General features: G+C 44.3%; 1 protein-coding gene across 1 annotated transcript; it reads left to right on the top strand.

Annotated features, from left to right (window-relative positions):
• Positions 1-681: 681 nt before the first annotated feature.
• Positions 682-15534, top strand: LOC311143456 (calsequestrin-1-like; the record flags this gene model as incomplete). The annotated part of the gene is made up of 11 exons (XM_084179273.1): positions 682-918; positions 7674-7758; positions 7917-8017; positions 8121-8232; positions 8992-9065; positions 10946-11076; positions 11188-11233; positions 11378-11432; positions 14822-14922; positions 15034-15108; positions 15238-15534. 11 exons carry the CDS (start codon positions 682-684, stop codon positions 15532-15534), a joined length of 1314 nt encoding a protein of 437 aa, XP_084035399.1.
• Positions 15535-18730: the final 3196 nt, after the last annotated feature.

The following is an 18730-nucleotide window of genomic DNA, read 5'->3' as shown; positions in this document are numbered from 1 at the left end:
CACACACATACTCACACACATAATATCCCACTTACGTCTCTACACTATGACAATTAGAACTTTAGACATGCAGACCCCAGATTGCTATCACCCCCAAATCTCCTCAGCATATCTCTCTCTCATTCCTTCCAACATGCCAAACAGAGACATCATGGTGTGAGAGTGTGAGCAGAGAGCTGAGGCCCAGTGTAAAAACCCACTATCTCCCGTTGTCCTTTCTCTCTCTTTCGCTCTCTCACCTATTTATTTTTAGCACTTAAACAACTGGTCTCCTAAAAATGGGCATGTGTGTGGTGGGCAGGGGGAGAGGGGCGCTGCTATGTACGGTATCCAGCCACCCAGCGCGCTCCAGGCCTGTCAGGGCTGTTCTTTCCTTTTGTCTCGGCAGGAGAGAGGGAGCAAGGGAGCGAAACGGGGAGAGAGGGTCGCTGGCTCCTGAACAAACGTTAGACGTTGGACTATAGAGGACGGCTTGGAAGGAGTCTCAAGGAGATTTATACAATAACTGAAGGGCAACCTGTTATTCTACATCTGTCTTTCTATTGTTGTTTTAAAAATTATTTTTCAATTTTGGAGAGTTTGTTTTCTTTCCTAAGCCTATGCACTCTTGTGGAGGCCGTAACTAGTGATTAAAGGTTATTCTGTGATTCTCTGGGTGCCTGGTCGTTCCTAACTCGGACCATGCGTTCCCTTTGGCTGCTCCTGATCCCATGCCTGTCCCTGGCACCCCTCGTCCAGGCTGAGAAGGGCCTGGAGTTCCCTCGCTATGACGGAAACGACAGGGTCATCGACATCAATGACAAGAACTACAAGAAGGCCATGAAGAAGTACACCATTCTCTGTCTGCTGTACCACCAACCCATCCCTGATGGCAAGGAGCTGCAGAAACAACACCAGATGACTGAGATGGTGCTGGAGGTAAGCCTGAGGAGGAGGAGGAGGAGGAGGGGAGGAAAAGGGAGATGGTGGGGGAGGAGGGAGGTGGGGGAGGAGGAAGGAGTGGGGGGAGTAGGAATAGAAATAGGAGGAGGAGGTGGGGATAAAGGAGTAGGAGCGAGATGGTGAAGAGGAGATGATGAAGATACACTGGAGGAGGAAAGAGAGATGAGGAGGAGGAGGAGGAGGAGGAGGGGGAACACCTGGGCTGGACTGAGATGATTTAACAGTCAGCTAGACCTACAGTATTACTCCATAAATCATTTACAGTACCAAGACATTACAGTGTTCCATGGAGCCCAGAACTTACTGAGGGGGTTGCTGACTGGGGTTAAAAGAAAAATAAAGAGGTGTAATGGGGTTGCACTAAAAAATATGTTGCACAAAGCTTACTTCATTACACGCTAACTGTGAATGAAAAATGTAAAACATTGAATAAAGAAGTAAGCTTTATGCGACCTATTTTGGAGTGCGATGATGTTGGACTTTCAAGAAGCAAAGTGTCACTTGCCACATCATCATAATGATGCGTTTTGCATCATCCTGATGATGTGGCAAGTGACACTATTGCCGCGTTCACGTGCTAGTTGGAAGTAGGAAACTTTGAAATGTCTGACTTTCTAATTCGTTGAATGCGGCACGTGATTAACTACAACCAGTTAGCAAGTCGGACATTTCCTAGTTTCCTAGTTCTGACTAGCACATGAACGCGGCATTTTACTTCTTGAAAGTCCAATATCTTGAAAACTTAACTGCTGACATGCAAAACATTTTAGGACTCTATCAACAGTGGACTAATGGAAAAAAATCCCAAAAGATAGTTTTTGAGTGGAGTTTTCCTTTAATGTGTACACTGAGTATACAAAACATTATGAACACCTGCTCTTTCCATGACATAGACTGACCAGGTGAACCCAGGTGAAAGCTATGATCCCTTATTAGTGTCACTTGTTAAATCCACTTCAATCAGTGTAGAATGATTTTTAAGCCTTGAGACAATTAAGACACGGATTGTGTATGTGTGCCATTCAGAGGGTGAATGGGCAAGACAAAAGTGCCTTTGAACGGGGTATGGTAGTAGGTGCCAGTCACAACTCTGCTGGGTTTTTCACGCTCAACAGTTTCCCGTGTGTATCAAGAATGGTCCAGCACCCAAAGGACAACCCTGTGGGGAGGTGTTTTTAATGTTTTGTACACTCACTCAATGTACAGTGATGAAAAAAAGTATTTGATCCCCTGCTGATTTTGTACGTTTGCCCACTGACAAAGACATGATCAGTCTATAATTTTAATGGTAGGTTTATTTGAACAGTGAGAGACAGAATAACAACAAAAAAATCCAGAAAAACGCATGTCAAAAATGTTATAAATTGATTTGCATTTTAATGAGGGAAATAAGTATTTGACCCCTCTGCAAAACATGACTTAGTATTTGGTGGCAAAACCCTTGTTGGCAATCACAGAGGTCAGACGTTTCTTGTAGTTGGCCACCAGGTTTGCACACATCTCAGGAGGGATTTTGTCCCACTCATCTTTGGAGATCTTCTCCAAGTCATTAAGGTTTCGAGGCTGACGTTTGGCAACTCAAACCTTCAGCTCCCTCCACAGGTTGTCTATGGGATTAAGGTCTGGAGACTGGCTAGGCCACTCCAGGACCTTAATGTGCTTCTTCTTGAGCCACTCCTTTGTTGCCTTGGCCGTGTGTTTTGGGTCATTGTCATGCTGGAATACCCATCCACGACCCATTTTCAATGCCCTGGCTGAGGGAAGGAGGTTCTCACCCAAGATTTGACGGTACATGGCCCCGTCCATCGTGCCCTTTGATGCGGTGAAGTTGTCCTGTCCCCTTAGCAGAAAAACACCCCCAAAGCATAATGTTTCCAACTCCATGTTTGACGGTGGGGATGGTGTTCTTGGGGTCACAGGCAGCATTCCTCCTCCTCCAAACACGGCGGGTTGAGTTGATGTCAAACAGCTCAATTTTGGTCTCATCTGACCACAACACTTTCACCCAGTTCTCCTCTGAATGATTCAGATGTTCAAACTTCAGACGGCCCCGTATATGTGCTTTCTTCAGCAGGGGGACCTTGTGGCGCTGCAGGATTTCAGTCCTTCACGGCATAGTGTGTTACCAATTTTTTTCTTGGTGGCTATGGTCCCAGCTGCTTTGAGATCATTGACAAGATCCTCCCGTGTAGTTCTGGGCTGATTCCTCACCGTTCTCATGATCATTGCAACTCCACGAGGTGAGATCTTGCATGGAGCCCCAGGCCGAGGGAGAATGACAGTTATTTTGTGTTTCTTCCAATTGTGAATAATCGCACCAACTGTTGTCACCTTCTCACCAAGCTGCTTGGCGATGGACTTTTAGCCCATTCCAGCCTTGTGTAGGTCTATAATCTTGTCCCTGACATCCTTGGAGAGCTCTTTGGTCTTGGCCATGGTGGAGAGTTTGTAATCTGATTGATTGATTGCTTCTGTGGACAGGTGTCTTTTATACAGGTAACAAGCTGAGATTGGGAACACTCCTTTTAAGAATGTGCTCCTAATCTCAGTTCGTTACCTGTATAAAAGACACATGGGAGCCAGAAATCTTTCTCATTGAGAGGGGGTTAAATACTTATTTCCCTCATTAAAATGCAAATCAATTTATAACATTTTTGACATGCGTTTTTCTGGATTTTTTTGTTGTTATTCTGTCTCTCACTGTTCAAATAAACCTACCATTAAAATTATAGACTGATCCTTTCTTTGTCAGTGGGCAAACGTACAAAATCAGCAGGGGATCAAATACTTTTTTCCCTCACTGTATGTGCAGTGTGTGTTGCTCTCAAGGTCAGTGTGTGTGTGTGTGTGTGTGTGTGTGTGAGGCTTCACAGTTCTGTCCAGCGCTGTCAGTTAAGGTTATTTCTGTTAATTCATTCGCCACTTCACTCTCGTGGTAATGTATGTCATTCACCCCAGCTCTCTGCCACAGGCAGAAATAGGACCGGCACTCATGCTCTGTATGTTATTGAGCTATACATGTGAAGGGCATTGCAGTGTTTGTCTCTCTCCCTGTTTTGCTTTTAAATTTAAGATACTCAAGATACTATATCAATTACATTTGTATTGAATAGCTAGAGGGTTAGCTAATTGATTATAGAATTTCATAATGCCCTATGACTGCATCTACAGTCTAATGTGCTATGAATATGTTTATAATGTATCAGCACTTCATAAGAAGCTACTTCAAGTAAAGTGTCAGTGTAGTATCCTACTGTAACAGTGTGATATCTGAGCTGTGACAGTGGGCTACAGTGAGCTACTTTGGCCTAAGCTCCTCTCCATAGCTGCCCTGTGCTCCTCATGGCTTGTGTTTAGTTAGAGTGTGATGTGCCGCAGGTAATCTGAGACAAGTCTCCCACTCCTGATAATAGCCCCAGATATTTAACTCACCACAGGTGGGTAAAGTCAACTTACACACAGCATAGTCAACTTACACACAGCATTGACACACACACTTACCCCACAGACATGCCACAAGGGGTATTTTCACAGTCCCCAAATCCAGAACAAATTCAAGAAAACATACAGTATTATATAGAGCCATGATTGCATGGAACTCACTTCCAACTCAGATTGCTCAAATGAACAGCAAACCTGTTTTAAACCCCCCCCAGATAAAGCAATATCTCACCGCACAACGCATCTCCCTGATTTGACCTAGATATTTTGTGTGTATGTACTGATATGTAGGCTATGTGTGACATTTTACATGTATGCAGTTCTGACCTTGAGATGTTCTTGTCTATTAATGTTCTGTATTATTTAATGTTTCATGTTTTGTGTGGACCCCAGGAAGAGTAGCTGCTGCTAATGCAACAGCTAATGGGGATCCTAATAAAATACCCCAAAATACTGCACTAGGGTTAGGGTCCAGGGTAATCATAATTAACTGTACTTGCTCTTTTTCTTCACTAAAGGATATCTGTATAAGATTACCATATCTGGGTTCAAAACTATTTCAAGTATTCTGTTGTTGAAAACACAAATAGTTGAATATTGGCATGTATTTGAAAATACTCAAATACACAGTATTTATACAAATATTAAAATACTCCCATGCATTTGAACCAGGTCTGTTTGCTATTTGAAAATAATGCATTTGGAAATAAGTATTTGCAAATACTTTTAAAAAGTAGTCTATGTATAGAAAGTTATTTGAAAATACTTTCAAATACTTCCAATATACAGTGGGGGAAAAAAGTATTTAGTCAGCCACCAATTGTGCAAGTTCTCCCACTTAAAAAGATGAGCGAGGCCTGTAATTTTCATCATAGGTACACGTCAACCATGACAGACAAAATGAGAAAAAAAAATCCAGAAAATCACATTGTAGGATTTTTTATGAATTTATTTGCAAACTATGGTGGAAAATAAGTATTTGGTCAATAACAAAAGTTTCTCAATACTTTGTTATATACCCTTTGTTGGCAATGACACAGGACAAACATTTTCTGTAAGTCTTCACAAGGTTTTCACACACTGTTGCTGGTATTTTGGCCCATTCCTCCATGCAGATCTCCTCTAGAGCAGTGATGTTTTGGGGCTGTCGCTGGGCAACACAGACTTTCAACTCCCTCCAAAGATTTTCTATGGGGTTGAGATCTGGAGACTGGCTAGGCCACTCCAGGACCTTGAAATCCTTCTTACGAAGCCACTCCTTCGTTGCCCGGGCGGTGTGTTTGGGATCATTGTCATGCTGAAAGACCCAGCCACGTTTCATCTTCAATGCCCTTGCTGATGGAAGGAGATTTTCACTCAAAATCTCACGATACATGGCTCCATTCATTCTTTCCTTTACACGGATCAGTCGTCCTGGTCCCTTTGCAGAAAAACAGCCCCAAAGCATGATGTTTCCACCCCCATGCTTCACAGTAGGTATGGTGTTCTTTGGATGCAACTCAGCATTCTTTGTCCTCCAAACACGAAGAGTTGAGTTTTTACCAAAAAGTTCTATTTTGGTTTCATCTGACCATATGACATTCTCCCAATCCTCTTCTGGATCATCCAAATGCACTCTAGCAAACTTCAGACGGGCCTGGACATGTACTGGCTTAAGCAGGGGGACACGTCTGGCACTGCAGGATTTGAGTCCCTGGCGGCGTAGTGTGTTACTGATGGTAGGCTTTGTTACTTTGGTCCCAGCTCTCTGCAGGTCATTCACTAGGTCCCCCCGTGTGGTTCTGGGATTTTTGCTCACCGTTCTTGTGATCATTTTGACCCCACGGGGTGAGATCTTGCGTGGAGCCCCAGATCGAGGGAGATTATCAGTGGTCTTGTAGGTCTTCCATTTCCTAATAATTGCTCCCACAGTTGATTTCTTCAAACCAAGCTGCGTACCTATTGCAGATTCAGTCTTCCCAGCCTGGTGCAGGTCTACAATTTTGTTTCTGGTGTCCTTTGACAGCTCTTTGGTCTTGGCCATAGTGGAGTTTGGAGTGTGACTGTTTGAGGTTGTGGACATGTGTCTTTTATACTGATAACAAGTTCAAACAGGTGCCATTAATACAGGTAACGAGTGGAGGACAGAGGAGCCTCTTAAAGAAGAAGTTACATGTCTGTGAGAGCCAGAAATCTTGCTTGTTTGTAGGTGACCAAATATTTATTTTCCACCATAATTTGCAAATAAATTCATTAAAAATCCTACAATGTGATTTTCTGGATTTTTTTCCCTCAATTTGTCTGTCATAGTTGACGTGTACATATGATGAAAATTGCAGGCCTCTCTCATCTTTTTAAGTGGGAGAACTTGCACAATTGGTGGCTGACTAAATACTTTTTTTCCCCCACTGTAAGTAGTTGATTTGGGCCCCATTATTTCAAAATACTGAAATACATGGAAAATATCTACATAATAAATAATCAAGTACACATGTATTTGAACCCAGGTCTGAAGATTACATCCATGTTGCATTATTTAATAAGGAGCTTACAGAGTGAGATTTGTTTGAAGAGTCCACAGCCTATCTGATATTCCTTCATCACTCTGTCAATGTGTCATTGACATAATATATCTCATGCTTGGACAAAGGCTACTTGTTTCATGTTGCATTTACTCTACATTGTAGTTTTCTGTCTTTGTTCGTTGGTTTTGGTTTGCTATAGGTTGAGAGATGTACACTGTACAGCAAATCCCTTTTAAGGTGTGTACAGTTTTGCTGAGCTGGAAAAAACACAGCCCCAATTTGACCTAGGATCTGCCAGAGCTCAAGGCCTTGGCTGGCAGAGCCTCACCTAATTGAGACCACAATGGCTGCAGCATTCTGGCCTGCATGTACATGTAGAGCAGTGCAGTTTTAGTCATTCTATAACTGTCTCCCTCTGTGTGTGTGTGTGTGTGTGTCGCCTTGAGGCGTTTGATGTAGGATCTTAATTTGAACCAGTTTGCTACAGCAGGAAAATAATCATGCAGCAACAGGAAATGTGAATTATTATGTGGATTATAATTAATGGATATTTTTGGTAGGGGTTGATACATTTGAAAGTGGATATTATAAACTTTAGAAGCCTTTTTAAACCTTGAATACACTACAAGTTTGCATTGCCTGCTGTATAGGACATTTCTCAGCAACAAAAGAGTGATCAAATGAAGATCTTACATCTGTACCAATAAGGGCTCTATTTGACACTGTTCCAATTTTAGTGTTATGATGATGTTGAAATAACGTCACTAACTGTCTTGTCATCTCCAGCTGGCTGCCCAGGTTATGGAGGAAAAGGAGATTGGATTTGGAATGGTCGACTCCCACAAAGACGCCAAGGTTGCCAAGAAGCTGGGTAAGAAAACACATTAACACTTCAGCCTGCACTATAGTTGCCAAATAGTATGATACTGCATGACTATGAAGCACCAAAAGGCTTTTGTACAGCCTTTAGTGAATGGCTGTAAATAATGGTCTGTATTTGACCCCCTGAACCCTAAACTATGACCCCAGGCCTGGTGGAAGAGGGAAGTGTGTACATGTTCAAGGGAGACCGTGTGATTGAGTTTGATGGCCTGCTCTCTGCTGACACCCTGGTGGAGTTCCTACTAGACGTGAGTGGACTGGGAGTGCCTCATTGATACTAGGCACAGATCTAGGATCAGCTTACTGTTGTGTCCCTTTCCCTGTACAACAATCTCTCTCTACTCTCTCTAGCTGTTGGGGGAGCCCGTGGAGGTGATAGGAAATGCTCTGGAGCTGAGGGCCTTCGACAGGATGGAGGAAGACATCCGCCTTATTGGATACTTCAAGAACGAGGAATCAGAACGTGAGTGTGTGTTTCTGCCAGTCTGTGTGTTTCTGTATGATGGCAGTGGTTGGACTGCTATTGGATGATCCCCTGGGCTTGATAATAACCAGATGATTTTTAAACGCCCCATCACCATGGATATCATTTCTTTCAGTCATTTAGCAGACACTCTTATCCAGAGTGACTTACAGTAGTGAGTGCATACATTAAAATAATTTTTTCGTACTGGTTCGCCATGGGAATCGAACCCACAACCCTGCCATGCTCTACCAACTGACCTACACAAGCTACATGACCGCTGTGAGGGTCAAATGTTTTCCCATTTACCCTAAGACACAGTACATTTACATTACATTTACGTCATTTAGCAGACGCTCTTATCCAGAGCGACTTACAAAGCACCTCACTCATGATGAGCACAATGACGGCTGTCTCGCCCCTGACCAACTGTGGGAGCCTAGAACTAGGGGTCAACAGGGTTCAGTTATTTCAGTGCCTGAATGTGTCAACGGCATCTCCCTAAAGGCCAATGCTAGCCTAGCTAGCACACACAAGCTAACAGATGCTCTGTATCCGGCTATGCTAATTGATAGCACCAGTCGGGAATTAGACTTTAATGCTGAAGGTCTACCTCTCTTCACAATGGATAAGAAATGGTGTAGCAGGTGGTTATACAGTAGTACAGCAACTTCAAAATAAGTTAAGTGTCCTCTCTTCCATCCCTCACTCCTCCAATGCACTCCTTTCTCTTCTTCATAAATCTCTCGTCTCCTCCAGACTACCATGCATTCAAGGAGGCTGCAGAGCAGTTCCAACCCTACATCAGATTCTTCGCCACCTTTGAGAAATCTGTGAGTATACTGACATCCATAACTTGAAATCCTGTTGCCTTGGTCTGTGAGTAGGGGTCCTGTCAGGGCAGGGCATGGGGTCCTGATTGGTCTGTGAGTAGGGATCCTGTCAGGGCAGGGCATGGGGTCCTGATTGGTCTGTGAGTAGGGGTCCTGTCAGGGCAGGGCATGGGGTCCTGATTGGTCTGTGAGTAGGGGTCCTGTCAGGGCAGGGTATGGGGTCCTGATTGGTCTGTGAGTAGGGATCTTGTCAGGGCAGGGCATAGGGTCCTGATTGGTCTGTGAGTAGGGATCCTGTCAGGGCAGAGTATGGGGTCCTGATTGGTCTGTGAGTAGGGATCCTGTCAGAGCAGGGCATAGGGTCCTGATTGGTCTGTGAGTAGGGGTCCTGTCAGGGCAGGGCATGGGGTCCTGATTGGTCTGTGAGTAGGGATCCTGTCAGGGCAGGGCATGGGGTCCTGATTGGTCTGTGAGTAGGGATCCTGTCAGGGCAGGGCATAGGGTCCTGATTGGTCTGTGAGTAGGGATCATGTCAGGGCAGAGTATGGGGTCCTGATTGGTCTGTGAGTAGGGATCCTGTCAGGGCAGGGCATAGGGTCCTGATTGGTCTGTGAGTAGGGGTCCTGTCAGGGCAGGGCATGGGGTCCTGATTGGTCTGTGAGTAGGGGTCCTGTCAGGGCAGGGTATGGGGTCCTGATTGTCTGTGAGTAGGGATCTTGTCAGGGCAGGGCATAGGGTCCTGATTGGTCTGTGAGTAGGGATCCTGTCAGGGCAGAGTATGGGGTCCTGATTGGTCTGTGAGTAGGGATCCTGTCAGAGCAGGGCATAGGGTCCTGATTGGTCTGTGAGTAGGGGTCCTGTCAGGGCAGGGCATGGGGTCCTGATTGGTCTGTGAGTAGGGATCCTGTCAGGGCAGGGCATGGGGTCCTGATTGGTCTGTGAGTAGGGATCCTGTCAGGGCAGGGCATAGGGTCCTGATTGGTCTGTGAGTAGGGATCCTGTCAGGGCAGAGTATGGGGTCCTGATTGGTCTGTGAGTAGGGATCCTGTCAGGGCAGGGCATAGGGTCCTGATTGGTCTGTGAGTAGGGGTCCTGTCAGGGCAGGGCATGGGGTCCTGATTGGTCTGTGAGTAGGGGTCCTGTCAGGGCAGGGGGTCCTGATTGGTCTGTGAGTAGGGATCTTGTCAGGGCAGGGCATAGGGTCCTGATTGGTCTGTGAGTAGGGATCCTGTCAGGGCAGAGTATGGGGTCCTGATTGGTCTGTGAGTAGGGATCCTGTCAGAGCAGGGCATAGGGTCCTGATTGGTCTGTGAGCAGGGGTCCTGTCAGGGCAGGGCATGGGGTCCTGATTGGTCTGTGAGTAGGGATCCTGTCAGGGCAGGGCATGGGGTCCTGATTGGTCTGTGAGTAGGGATCCTGTCAGGGCAGGGCATAGGGTCCTGATTGGTCTGTGAGTAGGGATCCTGTCAGGGCAGAGTATGGGGTCCTGATTGGTCTTTGAGTAGGGATCCTGTCAGGGCAGGGCATAGGGTCCTGATTGGTCTGTGAGTAGGGGTCCTGTCAGGGCAGGGCATGGGGTCCTGATTGGTCTGTGAGTAGGGGTCCTGTCAGGGCAGGGGGTCCTGATTGGTCTGTGAGTAGGGGTCCTGTCAGGGCAGGGCATGGGGTCCTGATTGGTCTGTGAGTAGGGGTCCTGTCAGGGCAGGGCATAGGGTCCTGATTGGTCTGTGAGTAGGGGTCCTGTCAGGGCAGGGCATGGGGTCCTGATTGGTCTGTGAGTAGGGGTCCTGTCAAGTCAGGGGGTCCTGATTGGTCTGTGAGTAGGAGTCCTGTCAGGGCAGGGCATGGGGTCCTGATTCAAGGTGTTTGTGGTGTTTAAGGTGGCCAAGGAGCTGACCCTGAAGATGAACGAGGTGGATTTCTACGAGCCCTTCATGGAGGAGCCTGTCACTGTCCCTGACAGGCCCAACTCTGAGGAGGAGATCGTGGCCTTTGTCACTGAACACAGGAGGTAAGAAAGGGATCAGTATGGCTGTCAGAACACAGTCATTTCACTCTGATCAGTGTGATTAGTGACTCTGAACAGATAGGGTTGTGTAAGAGTGTTTGTCTTTGTTTTCAGACCAACACTGAGAAAACTGCGTGCTGAGGACATGTTTGAGACCTGGGTGAGAAGTTTTATTATTTTTCAGTTCAGTTCAAAGCCTCTGAATAGCGCATTACTCAATGTAACATACATATAAGTGTTTTGATGTGCATTCTTGTTTTACTCGCCTTAATCCTTCTCATGATGTTGTCTCTGTTATTCTCAGGAGGACGATGTGGAGGGGATCCATGTAGTGGCCTTTGCAGAGGAGGAGGACCCTGGTAAATGCCATTATATCAATATCATTACCCAATTTTAGCATTGAGCAAGGCAAACAGTATAAAAGCACAGCTCTGCGGTACAGGTTCCTGAGGAGAGGAACGTCACATAGCTTTTAAAAGAGCAACCTCATACACAGTGCTTTCAGAAAGTATTCAAACACCCTTGACTTTTTCCACATTTTGTTGTGTTACAAAGTGGGATTAGCTGGATTAAAATGGATTTAATTGTCATTTTTTGTCAACAATCTACAAAAAAATGCTAAAAATATATGTTTTATTAATGGAAAATAAAACACTAATATATTTTGATTAGACAAGTATTCAACCCCCCTGAGTCAATACATGTTAGAATCACCTTTGGCAGCGATGACAGCTGTGAGTCTTTCTGGGTAAATCGCTAAGAGCTTTGCAAACCTGGATTGTACAATATTGGCCCATTAAACTTTTTAGAATTCTTCGAGCTCTGTCAAGTTGGTTGTTGATCATTGCGAGACAGACATTTTCAAGTCTTGCCATAGATTTTCAAACCGATTTAAGTCAAAACTGTAACTAGGCCACTCAGGAACATTCAATGTCATCTTGGTAAGTAACTCCAGTGTATATTTGGACTTTAGTTGTAGGTTATTGTCCTGCTGAAAGGTGGATTTGTCTCCCAGTGTCTGTTGGAAAGCAGACTGAACCAGGTTTTCCTCTAGGACTTTGTCTGTGCTTAGCTCTATTCCTTTTCTTTTTATAAAAAAAAACTCCCTAGTCCTTGCTGATGACAAGCATACCCATAACATGATGCAGCCACCACCATGTTTGAAAATATGAAGAGTGGTACTCAGTGATGTGTTGTGTTTGCCCCAAACATAAAGCTTTGATTTCAAGCAAGTTCATTTCTTTGCCAACCTTTTTGCAGTATTACTTTAGTGCCTTATTGTAAACAGGATGCATGTTTTGGAATATTTTGTATTCTGTACAGGCTTCCTTGTCTTCACTCTGTCATTTAGGTTAGTATTGTGGAGTAAATACAATGTTGTTGATCCATCCTCAGTTTTCTCCTATCATAGCCATTTAACTCTGTAACTGGTTTAAAGTCACCATTGGCCTCATGATGAAATCCCTGAGCGGTTTCCTTCCTCTCAACTGAGTTAGGAAGGATGCCTGTATCTTTGTAGTGACTGGGTGTATTGATACACCATCGAAAGTGTAATTATTAACTTCACCATGCTCAAAGGGATATTCACTGTCTGCTTTTTTGTTTTTTTACCCATCTACCAATAGGTGCCCTTCTTTGTGAGGCATTGAAAAACCTCCCTGGTCTTTGTACACTGCTCAGAAAATAAAGGGAACACTAAAATAACACATCCTAGATCTGAATGAATGAAATAATCTTATTAAATACTTTTTTCTTTACATAGTTGAATGTGCTGACAACAAAATCACACAAAAATTATCAATGGAAATCAAATGTATCAACCCATGGAGGTCTGGATTTGGAGTCACCCTCAAAATTAAAGTGGAAAACCACACTACAGGCTGATCCAACTTTGATGTAATGTCCTTAAAACAAGTCAAAATGAGGCTTAGTAGTGTGTGTGGCCTCCATGTGCCTGTATGACCTCCCTACAACGCCTGGGCATGCTCCTGATGAGGTGGCGGATGGTCTCCTGAGGGATCTCCTCCCAGACCTGGACTAAAACATCCGCCAACTCCTGGACACTCTGTGGTGCAACGTGGCGTTGGTGGATGGAGCGAGACATGATGTCCCAGATGTGCTCAATTGGATTCAGGTCTGGGGAACGGGCGGGCCAGTCCATAGCATTAATGCCTTCCTCTTGCAGGAACTGCTGACACACTCCAGCCACATGAGGTCTAGCATTGTCTTGCATTAGGAGGAACCCAGGGCCAACCGCACCAGCATATGGTCTCACAAGGGGTCTGAGGATCTCATCTTGGTACCTAATGGCAGTCAGGCTACCTCTGGCGAGCACATGGAGGGCTGTGCGGCCCCACAAAGAAATGCCACCCCACACCATGACTGACCCACCGCCAAACCGGTCATGCTGGAGGATGTTGCAGGCAGCAGAACGTTCTCCACGGCGTCTCCAGACTCTGTCACGTCTGTCACGTGCTCAGTGTGAACCTGCTTTCATCTGTGAAGAGCACAGGGCGCCAGTGGCGAATTTGCCAATCTTGGTGTTCTCTGGTAAATGCCAAACGTCCTGCACGGTGTTGGGCTGTAAGCACAACCCCCACCTGTGGACGTCGGGCCCTCATACCACCCTCATGGAGTCTGTTTCTGACCGTTTGAGCAGACACATGCACATTTGTGGCCTGCTGGAGGTCATTTTGCAGGGCTCTGGCAGTGCTCCTCCTGCTCCTCCTTGCACAAAGGCGGAGGTAGCGGTCCTGCTGCTTGGTTCTTGCCCTCCTACGGCCTCCTCCACGTCTCCTGATGTACTGGCCTGTCTTCTGGTAGCGCCTCCATGCTCTGGACACTACGCTGACAGACACAGCAAACCTTCTTGCCACAGCTCGCATTGATGTGCCATCCTGGATGAGCTGCACTACCTGAGCCACTTTTGTGGGTTGTAGACTCTGTCTCATGCTACCACTAGAGTGAAAGCAACGCCAGCATTCAAAAGTGACCAAAACATCAGCCAGGAAGCATATGAACTGAGAAGTGGTCTGTGGTCACCACCTGCTAAACCAGTCCTTTATTGGGGGTGTCTTGCTAATTTCCTATAATTTCCACCTGTTGTCTATTCCATTTGCACAACAGCATGTGAACTGTATTGTCAATCAGTGTTGCTTCCTAAGTGGACAGTTTGATTTCACAGAAGTGTGATTGACTTGGAGTTACATTGTGTTGTTTAAGTGTTCCCTTTATTTTTTTGAGCAGTGTAGTTGAATCTGTGCTTGAAATTCACTGCTCGACTGATGGACCTTACAGATAATTGTATGTTTGGGGTACAGAGACGGGGTAGTCAATGAAAAATCATGTTAATTACCATTATTGCTTATTGTCTGACCTGTTAAGCACATTTTTACTCCTGAAGTTATTTAGGCTTGCCATAACAAAGGGGTTGAATAGTTATTGACTTAAGACATTTCAGCTTTTCATTTATAATTCATTTCATAAAATTTTTAAGAACATAAATCTACTTTGACATTGTGGGGTATTGTGTGTAGATGACTGACACAAAATTTAAATTTAATTTTAAATTCAGGCTGTAACACAACAAAATATGTAAAAGTCAAGGGGTGTGAATACTTTCTGTAGGCACTGTATCAGTCTTATCTGAACCTGAGAATCACTGAAATGGATCATAGCTTCCAGGAAATTCAACAAACTTCTCAGGGCGTGATGAAACACAGACTAACCTTCTTGATGCGTTGTTCAGATGGTTATGAGTTCCTGGAGCTGCTGAAGGAGGTGGCCAGAGACAACACCCACCACCCTGGTCTCAGCATCATCTGGATCGACCCTGATGACTTCCCCCTGGTGAGACAGACGGACAGACCGACAGAGACAGACAGGGCTAAAGGAACTCTTCTACAAGTCCGTACAGTTCTCAGGTCTCACAGTGTGTTCTCTCTCTCTCTCTCTCCTCAGCTGATCCCCTACTGGGAGAAGACCTTCCAGGTGGACCTGTTCAAGCCTCAGATCGGAGTGGTCAATGTTACTGATGTGAGTCCCCTAACAGCTCCAGTACAGCATAAGAAATTGGTGGCAACCTGTCCGGAATTGTGAAATTCAGATCTAACACGATGGCTTCTGACCTTTGACCTCTCTTTCTTTCTCCCTCCCTCTGGACAGGCTGACAGCATCTGGCTGGAGATGGACGAACAGGACCTGCCCACAGCCCAGGAGCTGGAGGATTGGATAGAGGACGTCCTGTCTGGCAAGGTCAACACCGAGGATGACGATGATGATGACAACGACGATGATAACGATGAGGACGACGAAGATGATGACGAAGACGATGACGAAGATGATGACGAAGATGATGACGAAGACGATGACGAAGATGACGACGAAGATGATGACGAAGATGACGACGAAGATGATGATGATGACGATGACGACGAAGATGATGATGACGAAGATGAATAAATCAAAAACTACAAATGTGTAATCTAAAATTCATAACATTGTTGTATAGTCTCTTTACTGTACTATCATCAAAGTGAACAAGTTCAGGGAGAGAGGAATAGACCTGAACGCTTTTAGAAAATATTTTGTACAATGTGTACATACATCATTGGCCAAACTCAACCTTTCTGCATTAGAAGAAAACCCCATCAACAGATTTTGTTTTTCAAGAATCTAATAAAAATACTGTAGATAAATGGAAATCTATTTGAAAGAGAGAAGTAACAATGTGTTGACCAACAGAGATACTTCAGAAAGCCCCAAACAGTACTTTCCATCCTTCCCTTAATGGCTGGCAACCACGACAAATACATCAATCTAACTTTTGTTTGCTCAATGAAGTGCTGCTGCACACTATCCTAAATATCACTGAAGTCAAACAAAAGGTTGGTATCTTTGTTTTTCTGTGCCCTTTATTATATGCTCTGTGTGTAGATAATTGCGTTTTAGGTTCTACTTCCTGGATTCAGTGCAAATACACACCTGTCTCACCCTTCCCAAGGGGCTATATCTTTCTTATTACTATTGACACTTTCCAATTTCCACAACACTATCTCTCCTTTCATCTCCTCCATCTCCGTATTCCTATGTGTTGTGTTTGAGTATGCAACAGCCGCAAAGTGAGATATCAGCATTACACACCCAGATGGGAGAGGAAAGCCTATTTAAATGCTAATTCTTCAAGTCTCAATTTCTCTCATTTATTCTCTCCCCATGTTTCGTTCTCTCTTTATCTTTGTCTCTTTCCCTCGACTCATCCCTTGTTCTTGCTCTCCCTCAGTGGGCTATTAGAAGAGATGTGTAGTGGCAGGAGAGAGTTCAGTGTTCCGTAGGACGCGGGCACAGTAGGGGGAAGGGGGCTTCAGATATTAACTCACCGTCTATACGCAACCTTCATATTACAACCACTAACTCTCGATCTCCTCACATACTGTATAGTACACAGACAAATACACTGCACCACACACGCACTTGCGTTCCAAAAATAAAGTCATACAGTATGAGAATGTTGAAAATGTTCATACAAATATTTATTTTACAAACGTGTATCTTGATACAGTTATTGTAATTCCATATCTGTGATCTTAAAAAAAGCAAACAGTGAAAACTTAAGACTGAATTTGTCAGTATGAAATTCAGGATGGCTTGCACGCACGCACACACACTATTGGACAAACATACTTGCATACAATAACACAAACAAGTTGAGCATACATCATGTGTGTTTCAAAACATAGGCACCTTTGTAGTGAAGGATACATAACAGGAGACCAAGGCCCCATTCCAATACTTCCTTTCTCCCTTCCTTGAAGTAGTCACATATCTGAATTGGTTGGATTAGGGAAAGCATTTGTTGGCAACCTGATCTATCCAAAACGTATGACTTGAAGAAAACCAAGAATAAAAGATGAATTCGAACAAGGCCAAAATTCACAGCCATGATTTCAACACTACAAAATCCTAAACATTTTAATTTTTAGTGACAACAATGATTGTACAATTGCCTATAATTATCATATAGTCTTGAAAAATATGCACATGTGATAGGGAAAATTTGGATACAAAAATGCAATATTAAAACAAATAAATACTGTATATAAGAGTCCACAGATTAGTATAAAAATCCCATAGCAGTGGTAGTACTACTAGTTGTGGCTAGATGGCACTACAGCTTCTGTTGTGAATGTAGACATCCCTCACTATCAGGAGACTGTTGTCTGCACATCAATACTGAGGAATATACCATATCCAACATCCAAACGTAAAAAAAATACATTAGAAATGTATCACTTGGGCCTATTGGAATCGGTTCCAGGATATTTAGATATGTGTATGTGACCAATACATTTTTTTGATTTTGATGAGTGGTATCAGATCAGTCAGTCATATCTGGAACACAATCCATTACTACAGCTACTTTTATGGTCTTCTCAAACTCTCCTAAGAGAGAGGATATTGTACCATCCTCCTTTTATCTGTTGTCTTCTCTAATATCTGAAGATGGAAAATGTTGAGCCTCAATCTGTTTCACTTAGCTTACAGGGTTAGGTTCTGTAGAAATGTAATAACAGCTTTATTTCATCTGGAGACAAGATAATATAATAATAATAATATGCCATTTAGCAGACGCTTTTATCCAAAGCGACTTACAGTCATGCGTGCATACATTTTTGTGTATGGGTGGTCCCGGGGATCGAACCCACTACCTTGGCGTTACAAGCGCCGTGCTCTACCAGCTGAGCTACAGAGGACCACACAAGACACAAATCTATTGCATATGTCTTATCATTAGATGCCAAAAGTATAGAATATGTCTGTATAAATGCTCTCCCCCCCTCTCCCTCCCTCCCAGCTTGTTTGTTTTCTCAACTGTGAGTTCATGGTTAGAGGAGACAGTATTTAGCAATAGTCCGCTTTGGGTTTGAGTAAAACAGATTCTGACACAACCTCTTACAGATATGTCTAGGAATCCTGGGTAGTACAATGACTGAACATAACCGTGGGCAGCCAGACAAGGTAGAAATGTATCAATTAAATGGAAAGAACCCACACTTTTCAATAAAAACACATACACAATTTATCAATTATATATACAAACACATGTACAATTAATTGGTCCTCTGTAGCTCATTTATTTATTTAAGACAAGCAGTTTTAGTTTGAGACAACTGAACCTGAACTGTTGGTGATTAGGTAGTATTTCATTCATAGTACGGCAGACGATATGAAAATCCATCCTGGTTCGAATCCAGGCTCTGTCGTAGCCGGCCGTGACCGGGAGACCCATGGGGCGGCGCACAATTGGCCCAGCGTCGTCCAGGGTAGGGGAGGGAATGGCCGGCAGGGATGTAGCTCAGTTGGTAGAGCATGGCGTTTGCAACGCCAGGGTTGTGGGTTCGATTCCCACGGGGGGCCAGTATGAAACAAATTAATAAATAAAAAATAATGTATGCACTCACTAACTGTAAGTCGCTCTGGATAAGAGCGTCTGCTAAATGACGTAAAATGCAAAAATGTAAAATACTCACTGTTGCTATAGCAACCCTAGGGAGGATCCAGAGACAGGTACATGTAGAGCAAGATTGTGTGTAGATACAGCTTGTATGTGTGTACACACACACACGCGCGTGTGTGCGCAGACCACACAGAGGGAGAA

Source organism: Coregonus lavaretus (genome assembly GCF_964263955.1).
Source record: "Coregonus lavaretus genome assembly, chromosome: 16".
Classification (NCBI taxonomy): domain Eukaryota; kingdom Metazoa; phylum Chordata; class Actinopteri; order Salmoniformes; family Salmonidae; genus Coregonus; species Coregonus lavaretus.
Note: the sequence above shows the minus strand (reverse complement) of the source record. Positions and strands in the feature narration are given on the sequence as shown.